This window comes from Mandrillus leucophaeus, unplaced genomic scaffold (assembly GCF_000951045.1).
Source record: "Mandrillus leucophaeus isolate KB7577 unplaced genomic scaffold, Mleu.le_1.0 Scaffold88, whole genome shotgun sequence".
NCBI lineage: Eukaryota > Metazoa > Chordata > Mammalia > Primates > Cercopithecidae > Mandrillus > Mandrillus leucophaeus.
The window spans coordinates 6,135,130-6,150,595 of NW_012109585.1; the positions used below are offsets into that span (position 1 = coordinate 6,135,130).

The 15,466-nt window shown below is 47.2% G+C and overlaps 1 protein-coding gene and 1 long non-coding RNA gene across 4 annotated transcripts in view; one reads left to right on the forward strand and one right to left on the reverse strand.

Annotated features, from left to right (window-relative positions):
• Positions 1–10,180, forward strand: part of LOC105531356 — a 72,109-nt gene extending 61,929 nt beyond the window's left edge. Inside the window, exon 7 of the long non-coding RNA XR_001004787.1 lies at positions 9,219–10,180. This is a non-coding gene — a long non-coding RNA (uncharacterized LOC105531356). The remainder of the gene's footprint in view (positions 1–9,218) is intronic.
• LOC105531355 (solute carrier family 22 member 4) overlaps positions 1–15,466 on the reverse strand; it is a 133,000-nt gene that overhangs the window by 97,614 nt on the left and 19,920 nt on the right. The window contains exons 2-3 of one of the 3 annotated variants that reach the window (XM_011969282.1): positions 9,208–9,311; positions 7,706–7,860 (exon numbers count right to left, since the gene is read on the reverse strand). The exons of the other annotated variants lie outside the window; for them this stretch is intronic. Coding sequence (XP_011824672.1) covers positions 7,706–7,860; positions 9,208–9,311 — 259 coding nt within the window. The remainder of the gene's footprint in view (positions 1–7,705; positions 7,861–9,207; positions 9,312–15,466) is intronic. 3 annotated transcript variants of the gene reach the window in all.

Consider the following 15,466-nt stretch of genomic DNA (forward strand, 5'->3'; position numbering starts at 1 on the left):
GGCAGCAGCCCTAGACCTGGCCACACACTCATTGAACTCCACAGAGCTTTCCCTGAACAGCAGAAAGGCGCATGACTGCTTGGTGCGGGCACTGCTTTTTGGGAAAGGACATGCAGGCAACTGTTGGCCTCTGCTCAGTGCCACAGTGGATCACTCGGCACCAGATGGGAGTCCAAGAACAAAGCTCCTTCTCTTGTCACGGAGCTCCGGGCCCTTTCCAGAGTCTGCCCTTGGTTCTCTACACCTAGGGCAGAGATTTGACCAATGGCAATGGCTCTGCCTTTTGTTGGGGATCTGCCCACACTACAGAGTAGTGACCCGGAAGATACAAAACAGATAATTCAAAGGTCATTCATGCTTGCCTTTCAAGAGAGATTTTCTCAATCATGTTTATATGTTCTAGGCACAGGCAAAGGGATTAAGAGCTCATTCCAGAGAAGCAGCAAAATTACTACATTGGCTGGTTTCTCATTTTATCACCTACCTGTTCCCATCCCACCCCACTCATTCTCCCTCACTGTTCATAATTGAGAGATCTGCCTTAGTGGGTCCCTCTCGAGAGGCCATTTAAAAACCCGGACTGACAGAAAGAGCCAGTACTTTGTGCCTCCTGTGTCCCATGTTGGAGACAATTGTCCTAACCACCCAGAGCATTGCTCAGCCTATAAACCCATTTCCAAGGATAGGGCTTGACTTCTTTGAGGATCATGAGTATGATTTCCAGGTCTTTTCTGACCTCATTAATGACCTTCCTGCTATGCACTGGTTTCTAACCCCTTTGGCTGTGATTATGATGTGGAAATAAATAGAGGGTGCTTTATTCCTAAGCAGAGATTCAGAAGTGAAGCAGCAGAGGGTTTGATTTTGGAAAAGAGAGAGTGTGCAGGATCAAGTGAGAATCTTGCAGAATTGTGAGGCCAGAGGAGCTTTATCCTACCTTCATGACCTTGTTAAGAAAAGAGAAGTTACACTACTGGGTTCCTGGATAATTTCCCTCTCTAAGCGTGAGTCTCAGACCAGAACAGTTATATAACTTTGCAGAGTGCGTATTGGGGACAGAGACTTTATGGGTCTCTCGCTTTGCCTTCCTGTGGACAGCATGGATGGTACAAATTGAAACAATTCCTTTTTAGCCCTACTTTCTGCTCTCTGACTTTTAGGCAGTCACCTTTCCTTAAACAGGATCACCATCTTCACAGCTAGCATTTTTTTGAGTAGATACTTTGAGACAGGTTCCAGGCTAAGTGTTTACATATATTATCTCTTTGACCCTTCACACCAGTTATATAAAAACTAATATTCCAGGCAAGGCACAGTGGCTTATGCCTGTAATCCCAGCACTTTGGGAGGCCGAGGTAGGCAGATCACCTGAGGTCAGGAGTTCGAAACCAGCCTGACCAATACGATGAAACCCGTCTCTACTAAGTAAACAAAAATTAGCCAGGCATGGTGGCATGGGCCTGTAATCCCAGCTACTCGGGAGGCTGAGACAGGATAATCACTTGAACCCAGGAGGCAGAGGTTGCAGTGAGCCGAGATCATGCCACTGCACTCCAGCCTGGGCAACAAGAGCAAAACTCCATCTCAAACAAAAACAAAAATAAAAACTAATGTTCCTCCTACTTTATACATAATTAGCTGAGACTTCAGAGTTAAAGCCAGTTGCCTGAATTCATGCACATAATAAGTAGTGTACCAGGATTCAAGCCTTATTTGCTCTATGGATACTGGTCTACCTTCCAAAAAAAAAAAAAAATTACTGGGGGCATGACTTGGCCTTATAACGCAGTTCTTCAACTGAGATTCCAATAGAGACATGAGGGGAGATGGGTAAGGCCATATCCTGATTTCACTTTTACAATTTTCTTTTTTTTCTTTCTCTTTTTTTTTTTTTTTGAGATAGACTTGTGCTCTGTCGCCTAGGCCAGAGTGCAGTGGTGCAATCTCAGCTCACTATAACCTCTGCCTCCTGGGTTCAAGCGATTTTCCTGCCTCAGCCTCCCAAGTAGCTGGGACTACAGGCGCTTGCCACCATGCCTGGCTAATTTTTGTATTTTTAGTAGAGATGGGGTTTTGCCATATTGGCCAGGCTGGTCTTGAACTCCTGACCTCAGGTGATCCACCCACCTTATCCCCCTTTCAGAAGTAGAGTTGCATTTTCCCTTCCTGGGCTTGTCACTGGAGGCCAGCCAGCCCCCTCTGAGGAATGCTAGGAGAGAAGCCTGATTACACAGATCTTTCATGGCCTGCCGCTGCCACGAGCTTTCCATGTGGCAGTGAAACAGATGACAGTGGTGACTCCTGCTGTGCTGACTGGGGATCCCTGTCCTGGTCCCCTGTGCTCTGTCTGCCTCTTCTGTCTGCTTTGCTTCTAGGGCAAAGCCTGGTTGGTCTTGGTCTGGCTGGGCCTCTGAGTTTTTCCTGGGAGTGAAACATTGACATCTAAGCCAAAGGGACATGACCTGGCTAGGATGAGGGCCAGGATAGCCTTAGGAGTATTGCCCACCACCTGTCACACCCATCTGAATCTGAGCACTCTCTCCAAGAGGGGGTGACTTAGAGAGGGCCAGGCTCCCTTCCATGTAGAGCAGTACCTGCCCCAGGAACTGCCGGGCCCATTCCACACAGAGGCAGGACATGCATCTTCATAAATGACCAACATAGGCTCTAAGTAGACCCCAGCTCAAGAAATGAGACTGTAGTGCAGCTGCCAGGATATGAGGTAAGAGCCAGGAACCCTGGGCTAGGAGTGTCCTCCATCTGGCAAGGGGAGAGCCTGGGTTCCTTGATGCTAAGTTGCTACTAGAGTGACTGTGATAAACCCTCCTTCGTGGAGATATTATTATGAAGACTGAGACCATGTATGTAAAGTGCCTAGGAGGGTGTCTGGCATGTGGCAGGTGCTCAGTAATAATTATTCTTTATCCTGGTCAAGCAGTTGAAATGTGCTGCATGTCAGAGGAATGATGGAAAGTACAATGCCTTTGATGCAAAAAGGCCCAGTGAAGACAGTAGAACCCCTCTTCAAGGCTTAACAGATGTTCGCCTGCTCAGGGCTTCCCCTCTCTCTACACCAATCACTCTAGTCAAAAGTAACATTTCCTATCTCTGTATATACCCAGTAATATGTGCCCCACTCCCTTGACCCATGTCCCCATGTCCACAGTGACAGTTGCATTGGCTGCAGAGGGACAACCAGGCAGTGAGCTCCTTGTGAATAGACAGGCGTGAGTTCTTGCTCTTCCCTGGGTCCCCCCAGTTCTTCCCTCTCATGGTGCAATGCAAATAAGGTATGCCAGCAGATTTCTGCATCATGTTCATGGATTTATATGCCAGCTCATCCCTTGGAAATTTTGAGGCAACTTCAAATTTAAATACAATAAAATAATGGTAACATTAAAGTAAGATATAAAGAAAAGTAAAAAGTTGTGCCTTGCTGAAAAGAACAAAAATATGCAGCTATTTTGAAAACAGTTTGGCAGTTCCTCAAAAGGTTAAATATAGAATCAGCATAGGGCCTAGCAGAGGTCCTACCTTATACCCAAGAGCATTAAAAACATATATCCACTAGGCCAGGCGCGGTGGCTCAAGCCTGTAATCCCAGCACTTTGGGAGGCCGAGACGGGTGGATCACGAGGTCAGGAGATCAAGACCGTCCTGGCTAACACGGTGAAACCCCGACTCTACTAAAAATACAAAAAAAATTAGCCGGGCGAGATGGCGGGCGCCTGTAATCCCAGCTACTCGGGAGGCTGAGGCAGGAGAATGGCGTGAACCTGGGAGGCAGAGCTTGCAGTGAGCTGAGATCCGGCCACTGCAATCCAGCCTGAGCAACAGAGCAAGACTCCGCCTCAAAAAAACAAAAAAACAAAAAAACAAAAAACACATATCCACAAAAATACTTATTCTCCAATGTTCATAGCATTATTCGTAACAGCCCCAAAGTAGAAACACCCAGATGTTCAATGACTGATGAATGGATGACCAAAATGTGTTGTCTTCATCCAGTGGAATACTAATTCATGCTACAACATGGATCAACCTTGAAAACAAGTGAATTCAGTCACAAAGGCCACATAATATATGATTCTGTTTATATCAAATGTGCGGAATAGGAAAATCCATTAAAGGCAGAATGTAAATTAGTGGTTGCCAGGGGCATGAGGAAGAGGGAAATGACTGCTAATTCGTATAGGGTTTCTTTTCAGGGTGATGAGGAGTTAGATAGTGTTGCTGGCTGTACAACGTTGTGAATATGCTAAAAAACACTGAATTATACACTTTAAAAGTGTGAATATCATGGTATGCAAATCTGTCATGGACTGAATGTTTGTGTCCCTCCATTATTCATACATTGATCCCCTGACCTGATAGGATATAGGATTAGTGTCCTTACAAGAAGAGACACCAGAGAGTGAGCTCTCTATGGCTTGCTCTCTCTTGCTTTCCCTCTCTCTGAGCACTTGCGCAGAAGAAAGAATTAGAGAGAAGGCAGCCATCTGCAACCCAACAGGAGAACCCTCACCAGACACTAACCCTGCTGGCACTTTGATCTTGGACTTCTACCCTCCACAGCTGTGGGAAATAAATTTCGGTTGTTTAAACCACCCAGTCTACAGGATTTTGTTATGGCATCCCAAACAGGCTAAGACAAAATTATATTTCAACTTTTCAATTTAGAAACAGTAAAAAATATATATATATATATGGCTGATAAAAGCTGCATCATTGATGTAGTTACATTTCAAATTTGCCCGAGCTTCCTGGTAGCCAGAGTTGTAAAGGAAAATGCCATCACTCACACACCTATCAAAAGGAGGAACCTCTAGACGTCAGAGGAAGCAAAGCTTTAAATGGTTCAGCATGCCCAAAGACCTGTCACATGGGAGGTTGATGTTAGAAGTACTGAAAAATACTGAATTAATGAATCAGTCAGGACAGGAGGTAATTAACTTTTTGTGTTTAAGCAGCTAGTTATGGGGGATAAGAGAGGCTACTGATGGTATTCTACCCAGAAGGCCGTTGACAGGTGGAGGGCATTATTTCTGGGCAACAGTAGGAGATTGTGAGGGGAGCTGCAGCGTGGGTAGGTTAGTGTCCTTGGTCCCGAGTGGTCATTTCCGCCTAAATCAGCATCATTCCGGCAACACCATCACGTCTAGGCATGTCTGCTTTATGCTGTATTGGGTAGCACTGTTCTGTCTTTCTCTTTTCTAGCTATGACTCTGGCAGCCTTGATCATTTTTAAAAAGCAGCACAAAACAAGGACTCATTTCTGCACTGCTTTGACAGTGGGAGGAATTTGGCTTCCCAAGTTAATGTGAAATTATCATGCAGGGTTTTGCCAACCCTTCCTTAGGGCCAGAGGGCGGAAGCGAAGGCACTTACCAAACTCCTCAGCCCAGACCACACCCTTTGGTTTACTTTAGTCAAATACAACCTGGAATTAAGCTATTTTATCCCAGAAACACCAGAGAGCGCTGCTGCACTGTAGGGAAGCTAGCAGCCACTTTGTCTTTGTACTGTGTCCCCCAACCCCAGTCAGGCTGGACGCTGACTGAGGTGTCCAGCCATTCCAGAGCAGGCTGGTTTTTGGGGACAGTTAAACTTTCAGACCTGAGAACCCAACACAGTGAGTCTCATACCAGGACACAAAAGCCAGCAATTTCTTGCAGAGCACAATGGAGTAAAACTATCACCGGAGAGGCTCCCATAGCACCCTACAACAGGCCTGGCCCCAGGCTGATAGCAAGCCCTCAGAGGCCTGGATCCCGGCTGATAGCGAGGCTGCTGCACCCAGGGTCTTACGTACTGACTGCTGGCTTGACTGATCTTCCATGGCCTTACTTTCCCCTTGGCCCTCTTACCCTTCTTCACCCTGCATGTGGGACCACACGCTGCATGGGGAGCTGGGAGGAGAGTAGATGATAGTGTCAGAGCCAGGGGGCAGCCCTTTCCTGTAGGAAACCTGGGGTATGCTCTCCCTGCCTCACCCACTCACATAGGGGAGGCTTGGAGGCCCCAGAAGCACAATGTGCCACCAAAAAGGCAGATCTCAATATTGCCCATTCTATAGAACCGGGGATGCCACCACCTGGCACAAATCCCACCTTGTTCCCATTCCCACGGAGAGAGCTTCTCTGGCTTCACCGTGACTCTCTGCCCTTTTGTTCTAGATGGTCCTTCAGGTCCTCCTGGGATATCGGCCTGCTGGTCACAGTCTTCTGTTTTGGGGAGGCCTGTTTGGTTTTTGGTATGTGTCTGGCCCAAGCAGAGCCACATGTTGGGTTTTTCAGGCTTAGGGAGGATCATCACACGGAAGATGGATTCTGGGGACTTTGAACATGAAGACAATAGGCTTTGCCTTGTGTTCTTGGAGCCACTGGGGACTAGGAGGTTGTAATTTCTGTCCTAAGATCCTCCAACCTCCAGTTTCCAACAACACTGGCCTGAAGCTCCCTGTGCCCTCTACACAAAAGATCTTCAAGAAAATCTTACCCTGCTCCTTCCCCCTGCAGGAAGGGGAGCAGCCTCCTCCCGCTGGAGCCTGCTGAAGAGTGTGCTATCTGCTGGGACCATGTGGCTCCAGCATGTTCTTCCCCCCTTCTCTCCTCCCTCCTCCCCTCTGCAGACACTGAGGCTGAGCCCATGGTACGGGGCTCTTTGCAAATAATTAAGGGAGTAGAGTTGGAATATTTCCATTCTGGCAACTTGACAGAAGGTATACACACCATCAGTTAAGACAGCACAGCATCTCCAAAGCCAATGAGTCCTTCAGACTCTTAAGAAGCAATCAGAGTCACCTAACCAGATTCGGACTTTTGAGGCAAGAAGAATCATTAGACTTCTATTAAAGGAGTATTAATAATGATGCTGTGACAATAGGGACAAATTGGGATGGTATTGAGCCACCTAGAATATATTATCACCCTAGAGATGATGGGAACTGGTGTCTACTATCCCAGAGATACCCCTCACCTCTGCTTCTCTCATTTGCCCATTCGCTGGGCTCAGAGAACACACTCTCTCACTCCTGTGGATGACCCTCATCAACTTGCTTGGAGCTCACCTAACTCCCTCCCAGGAAAAGCTGCTGAGGGCCCCAGGGACCGCCTCATGACCTTGTAGCTGATGAGTCTTCCTCATGCAGCCTGACAGCAGATGGGGCTACTATCAGTGCAGGGAGGCTTGTCCTGTGCTTAGCTGATAGACTCTGGGATGGGCTCTGACTTAGGGTGAGGCCAGATCGGCCCCGTGATGGCGGGCTGGCACTGAACTCCCCCTGTCTGCATGAGCCTCCCCACCTGTGTACTGGCCACAGTGACTACCCTAAGTCCCTTCACAGGCAACCAGGAAGAAGTCTCAAGCCTATAAAACTCAGATCAAAGACATCCTCAGGCTGCCCTTCCCCTAAAATGTCCTCCTCTGTGCCTCTCTTAAGCCCTGTGCTCCTGAGAATGTGTCTCAGCTGTTGTGCAGCTGGTTCTTAATGGCTCCAGCTCTTCCTCACCATATTTCAGGGCTCAGCACAGAGGTGGCTCCCTGTGAGTGCCTGCCTTGCCCCTGACTTGCTCCAAGAGCTCCCTCCCAACACACATATATCCAAAGGCTTTGGAAGCACAGCCCAATGACCCAATGACTTCCTCTTTCTGGGCCTTTCAGAGGGTTGGAGGGAAGTACCCCGTGTACCAGAAGCCATTCCTACCTAGTATGAAGGCTACCACATAGTTGGAGATCTGGCCCATGCCCACGATGAGAAATAACACAGTGAACATCTCCCAGCTGTTGGAGAAAATCTGCAGGAAGCTGAAGCCAGTCTGTACAGCCATGGTTGCGAAGAGAACGTTCTTCCTGCCAAACCTAGAGAATGCAGTATAACCAAAAACATGAGATGTATAGGTTGCCAAGGTGTGTTGCAAGCCCTGAGTCAGGCATCAATGCAGACTTAGTGTTTTTTCAGGACTCTGGCAGACTTTTTTCCCTGTCACACCCTCCCATCTTCCTCCTTGGTGAGGTCTCAGGCATCTGTCTGCTCAGGAGATAGCTTTTGAGATTCTCAGCGTCCTGTGGAGTCACCATGCCTCAAAAGCACGGAGCAGCATACGCAAGGACCATGTGGAAATATGCTCTTTAGAAGGAGCCACAGATAGATGCTACCAGCACATTTCTGGAAAGTGGGTACAGCACAGATTGCAGATATTTCTTGAATCAGCAACATGAAAATTCTGTAAATCCAGAACTAAGAGTCACTCTGCAAGTGGTTTTTAACCTTGGCTGCACTTGAAATCACCTGGAGAGCTTGGAAAAAATACTGATGCCAGCACCCCACCTCCCAAGATTTTAGGATACAGTTTGGGTATTAGGATTTTGGAGTTTCCCAGATGAGTAGCACACAACCAAAATTGCAAACCACTGCTCTGTGGGAAGGTGTAGCTTTCAGCAATGTCTTTCAGTGACACTGAAGTTGGTTTAAGTGTTACCTTCACATTCTGGTAGTGATGAGTGGGTAGAATGGAGCACAGGTGTGAGCAAAACAGCTTTTCCTGCCCCATTTTCCAAACTCAGGTCTTTGGCTGTTGGCTTGGGCTGGGAAGCTTTCCCCAACACTGCTATTTAGCACCCCCAACTTCCTGCACTGGTCACCACAGCACATCCAGGGGCCTGTGGAACACTGTCTCCCGGGGCTGTGATGTTGCCTCCTCAGGCCCTGTAAGCTCTATGAGGCCCAGAGCCAGCGTCAGCTCTGTGGTCTCAGTGTCCAGACAGGGTCCAAGCCATAGCAGCAGTGTGTGCACAACTGGGGCTCACTGTCTGGCTGCTGGCTGTTTGCAGACAGATCCTGTGCCATCCACCCCTGCCCCTGAGGTGGTGGTGGAGCAGGGAGGGCAGTGGTGATGGCAGAGTCATGTTTTGTCAAGGAGTCTGTGGTATGAGGACCCCACTTTCCAGTGAGGTCAGTGGCCCCTCCCCACCACTGGCCAAAGCCCTGGGAGTATGAGGCTGAGGGAATAAACAAAAGTGTGTCCAGGTGAAGGGGACTGAGGGCAGGGTGAATAGGAGACATCAGGGCTACTCCTATCACTGAATCAGTGGCCTGAGGGTCCTCCCTTTCTCTGGGTAGAAATACCCTGAATTCAGTCCAGCCCCAAGATAGGCAGTGATCGACAAGGGGCACCATCCCACCTTCCTCCCCTCCCATGTCCTTACCTGTCTGACAGTTGCCCGGAAACGAAGGAGCCGAGGAGCACTCCTACGAAGAACAGGGAGGTGGTGAGGGGCACCTTCCAGTTGTCCTCACACACCAGATTCCACTGCCAAGGAAGACAGCATGAAGCGTGAGCCCAGCCCCAAGGCAGACCTCAACCCCAGCCCAGCTCCGAGGGAATGTTAGTACGGCTGCCAGGCAGACTCTCCTCCCCTGTGCCAGGATATTGCCTTCGTGCAAAGGGCATAGGCCTTGCAGCCCTGGGTTTGACTGGCCTGTGCTGGGACTGTGGTGAGTAACATGGGGCAGGTCACTGCCCTCCCTGAAACTCAGTATCCTCTTTGGAAAGGGAGGGTGATGCTCCTACTCTGCTCGTGTTACATAGCAAGAGGCCAGCCGAGGCCATGGCTGTGACTGGTGACCCCTCAGCTGTGAGGCAGTCCAAAGTAAAGGTGGCACTGCATCTTCAGAAGCCAGCCTAGTGCAGAGGGGAGGTGTTTGAAAAGCCCGAAGGGCAAGGCAGAGGGCACGGCCACTTAGTCCAGGAGTAAAATTTATTTTCCCTTGTTGAAAAGTGCAAGTTGTTCCAGGAGCTCTGTGACTTTATTTTCTGAGCAGACCCCTCCAAAAACTCATGTGGTCCCTAGTCCACTCATGCCTAGGGCAAGCTTGTGACCTAATTCAGGGCCCCATCATTCTGGGGCCTACTTATTCCTCTCCAGGGCTCCCTGGCTTCCCCTCTACATCCCTACACCCTCCTTCCCATCCGGCCTTTCCAGAAGTATGGTCCCTCCCATTCCCTAGGGCCTGTGGGCTGCCGCTGCCCTAACAAGTCCCTGCCAGTGCATCTACAAAATGAGAGTTTCAGTCAGTTTCAGTTTGACTTAAGTCAATTAAGCAAAATCAAGGGAGGTGACAAACATTTCAAAGTGTGTTTAGTGACCTTTCATTTATTAATAAATAAATAAATAAACAGATGCCAATGAGCACTTCGGGCTTGGGTTCTGGGGGCTGCTGTCTGTGGCAAGATGATCCAGTCTGGAGAAAGACCCCTGCCTCCCAGCCAGCCCTAGTTCCATCTTGGGTGGGGCTGCTTTTGAATCCTCATAACTCCCTTGAAAGTGTGGATTTAAGCACAAACTCACATATTTATATCACACCTCATTCTGCAGCAGACAGAGGTGTTTATAAAGACACATACAAGAGAAAAATGTAAAACAAAAAGCTAAGGGAATTGGGGCAAATGGAAAATAAAGAGGGGGGAAGTTGTAAAAACCAAGCCTGGGGTAAGACTGACCCTAGATTATCCTGTCCACAGGCCTGCCTGCTTGCCAGACGGGGCTCCAAAACTGGCTCTGTGTATCCCAGCAGCTCAGTTCTCAGAAGGGTTACAGTATCTGAAGTAGTTCACTTATTCACAGAAGCACAGTTGTAAAGAATACTGAGATCTGAAAGAAGTCTCTCCTATGTACTTCTTCCACAAAGGAGCCACTCTGTGATGCTGAGGATAATGTCCTCGAGAATAGCCCTGTCCTAGAGACAATAGCAGGATTCATGAGGCCGCCTCTCACAGGGCTCACAATGCTGGCCACGGGCAACGCCCAACACAGCTCTGCAGAAGAAAAATAAGTTGGGCCAGGAACTCAGCACTCTGCCATTCAGGCACAATCCAAGGATAAATCTGAGACTGTACCCAGAGTAGGATTGCCTCACCTGGGGCTCCTGCATGGGCTTCAGGAGAAAGGGAAATGAATCCTCTAAAACTGTATAGCCAGATTAATGTGTTCTGCCAGTGCATAGACCAGAAGTGGTAAACAAGACATGTGCCTGCATTCGTGGCCATCTACCTCCAAAAATAACTGTCCAAAGTTTCATTTAAAAGCTTGGGATCTGCTTCTGACTTAGAGAGATGAGCAGTTGAGGCCCCAAAGCCTCATAATGTGGTGTGACCCATTTTGCAGAAGATTAAACTGAGACTGTGAGAATGGGATTTGTCTGAAGTCACAGCAAGTAAATCAGCATGATAGATACCTCTTTAGGCCTCAGAACCCAATCTTGTACCAGTGTCCTGCTTGGACCTGTACTCTCTAAGGCAAGACAAAATGAGCTTATTAAATATGAGGCCCTACACTTCTTCAAAGAATGTGACACCAGGAGACAATTACCCAGGACTAGGAGTAGAAGGCCTCCATCACAGCCTTTAGCCTTGGACAGAGCCAAGAAGAACTCAAGATTGGTAGCGGTATTAACATGCCAACCATCATCATTCCATCTGCAGTTAAGCAGAAAAGCTCTTTCAAATATAATGTGCTCTCCTTTGTAGTTTTTCAAATATTTCTCTGTCTGGACTTTGCCTTAGGGCAGGATAGATAGGATTTAGAGACAGAAAGGAAAGGAGGGCTGTTAGATGTGGAGCCAGGCATTGCATGAGCAAAGGGTGGGACTGGGAACTGACTACTTAATTTGCAAGGTCCAGGGCAAACTGAAAATGCAGAACTCCTTGGTCAAAAATTATTAAGAATTTCAATACAGCAATGGCAAAGCATTGAAACCAAGTGTGGGGCTCTGTGTGACTGCACAGTTGCATGCCCATGAAGCTGGCCCTGGTAGGGAGTCAAACCCGTTCTCCAGGAAATGAAGCAGAGGCAGGAGTTCTGAATGGGGACACTGGGAAGAGGGGTGAGGTGAGGGCCAGCTCCCATCATTCTCCTTCCTGTAGGCTCTGCACTGATGGCTTTCAATCCCATTCCCTCCCTGAAGAGGGGCCCAAGAAGCCCTGTTAGCATCATGCAGCACAGGAAGAGCCATGCACACGCAGTGGCCGTTTGCCCCAAGCCCATGCAGGGTGCTATCTGCCTTTGGAGACCCTGCTTACAACCAGCAGGGGAAGGCAGCTAGACTGCATGGCTGCCCATGGTTGACTCTAGGGCAGGGCTCTCCTTTGGGAAGTTATGGTGCCGAAAGTGTCTTTTTGGAAAGCTGTGAGGGGCCTGGTATTAGGACACAGGATTGGCAGACGAAGTTCTACCTGGAGCAAAGGGCTAGAGTCCAGTAAATCAGCTGCCAGTCCTAAGAGGGGCCCTTTAGAAAGGGCTTTTCTTGGAAACCAGGCCCTGCTTGCCCCTGGGCCCTTCAGATTTGAGGGATATGTCTTCGGTCCCCACTAGCCAGGGCCACAAAACCTCCCTGTGGTTAACAGTGACATGGTGGGCCCAGTGGGAGACAGTGTCTTCCTTGATGGGACAGAACTGTCCCTGTGGGTCCCTGCACAAGTTTGTACATACATGCACACACACACATACATACACATGACCAGCGCAGAGGCTAATGGCGGATGTCCTGGTGAGCAACTGGCTGGCATTGCTTTGGGGCTGTGCTTTCAAGTCAAACCCTAACATTTCTGAAACATAGCTTACCTCCCCTCTCTCTGTCCCTCTGATGGGGCCTCCCAGGGTTACTATGTCTGTCCCATCAGCAGGGTCCCAGACCAAGTTTCTCACAACAGAGCAGAGTAAGCTCCATGTAACTGGGCCACGTGGCCTTTCGCTCTAATTTAAGAAACAAAAATCCAGGGGACAAGGTAATAGGAGATGGGAGGTCACTCTTGGCATAGAGGGATGTGCCACCTCCATGCCTCCCTGTAGTAAAGGGAGTAATGGGAAAGACAATAACAGTGTGTGGAGTGCTCACTGAGTGCCATGTATTATCTCAGAGGATCTCAGGGTTGCCATGTGAGATGGGTACTCTTTTTATCCTCGTTTTACAAATGAGGAAATGAAGGCACAGAGCAATAAAGCGACCAGCCCAAGTTCTCCTAGTGAATTGGTAAAAAAAAAAAAAAAAAAAAAAAAAAGCTTATTCATTGATTCAACTGACATTGAGCACCTGCTCCAGGCCAGGCTCTGTGTGGGGCACAAGAAAGACAAGGTCCCGGCCCTCACAAAGCTCAAGGTCAAGCATACTTTACAGGACAGATGTGCACATGTGCATGCATGAGACCAGCAGCCCTGGGTGGAGTGGGCCCTGTTCTGGACCACTTCACCCTTGCTCTTTGACTACAGAGGAAAGAGGCACCCCCTCCTCACCACCCTCCAGCAGAAGGACAGAGTTCTAAAACCTGAATAATCTGTATAATCATATTTTAGATGACTTGTGTTTGCATGGTGCTAGGCATGCAGTGGGTGCTTAGCAAATTGTTGAATGAATATTGTTGAATGAACAATTAATTAGGAGTCATAGAAAATCAGCCTGGAAAATGTGGTTCTTGGGCTGAGGAGTATCACACATTGCACTTGGAAAATCACCCTCAGCCTTGAACTAACTCTCCAAGTAGCCGAAGTCCGACAGTTTTAGTTTTTACCAGAGCTATAAAGGACCATAAAGATAAGTGAACCCCATCTGCCCTGCACGGAACTGAGAACGCTGGAAGGTGGACTGGTGCTCAGCAAAGAACACAGGCTTTCTCGGGGTCTGCAACTTTGGACTGTGTGATGTTGGAGAATCCATTCACCTCTATTAGCCTGCTTCTTCACCTTCAAAAAGATGACAATAATACCTGCTCCTGGGTTTGCTGTGTGCATTGGATGGGAAATGTCAGTGGGGCGTCAGACACATTACAGGCCTCATTAAATGGTAGTTCCCCTTCTACCAGCCTCATACTAGTAGAGCATTTTATTTGTGCTGAGCAAAATCATGACTTGGAACACACGGGTGAATAAGCAAAGCAGGTTACACTTAAATCTGACTAAGAGAAAGAAATTCGAAGAAATAAAAATTATTCCAGCCCATTACTAAAAGCTAGAAAAGCTCTTGTAAAAGGGATTTTATGAATGGAATTCAATCCCAGAGATGACTGTAAGTGAAAAATTAGCAATGGTCCTTTTAAGAATAAAAAATTGATTTCTATAGTATCCTCTCATAGTTATCCTTTATTCCAGAGAAAAGTAAGAAGTAGTAGTTAATAATGGACTACACATCCACCCCAGTTCTATCTTTGTCACTTGATTTTGACTTAAAGCTGGGAATTCCTTGACCATCTGAAAAAACAAAACAAAGGGAAAAAAAAAAAAACCTGGTTAGTTAATTACTTTTTTGTAACAACTTTATTGAGATATAATTTATACACCATAACATTTACTCTTATAAAGTATACAATTCAGTCATTTTTAGTATATTCACAGACTTGTGCAACCATCAGCAATGATCTGATTTTAGAATTTTCATCACCCTTGAAAGAAAACCCATACCTGTTAGCAGTCACTCCTCATTCTCTTCTTCCTCTAGCCCCTGGAAACCACTAATCTACTTTCTGTCTCTATGAATTTGCCTATTCTGGACATTTCATATAAATGGAATCATACAATATATAGTCTTTTGTGACTGGCTTCTTTTACTTAGCTTCTTTTCTAAGTCCATCTGTGTCATTGTGCAGTGTATCAGTACTTCATTACTTTTTATGGTTTAATAATATTCCATGGTTTGGGCTGGGTGCAGTGGATCACACCTGCAATCCCAGCACTTTGGGAGGCCAAGGTGGGTGAATCACCTGAGGTCAGGAGTTCAAGACCAGCCTGGGTAACATGGTGAAACACTGTCTCTACTAAAAATGCAAAAATTAGCTGGGCACGGTGGCATGTGCCTGTGATCCTAGCTACTTGGGAGGCTGAGGCAGGAGAGTTGCTTGAGCCCAGGAGGTGGAGGTTGCAGTGAGCTGAGATCACACCACTGCACTCCAGCCTAGGCAACAGAGCAAGACTCTGTCTCAACAACAACAACCATATATATATATATATATAGTTATTTCACGGTTTGGGTCTACCACATTTTCAATGATCCATTCATCAGTTGATAAGTATTTGGGTTGTTTCCACTTTTTGGCTACTATGACTAATGCTGCTGTGAACATTCACATACAACTTTTTGTGTGTACATACTTTCATTGCTTTGGCGTATATACATAGCAGTGAAATTGTTGGGTCATATGGTAAGTATATACTTAACCTTTTGCAGAACTCCTAATCTGCTTTCCAAAGTGGCTACACCATTTTACAATCCCAATAGCAATGAATGAGGGTTTCAATTTCTCCACATTCCTACCAGTACTTGTTATTGTATGTCTTTGATTGCATTTCTCTAATTACTAATATTGAACATCTTTTGCATTGACTCTATTGATCAATTTGGAGAGCACTGCCATACTAACTACTCCATGAACAGAACATGGGATGCTTTTCCACGGTTTTTTTTTTTTTTTTTTTTTTT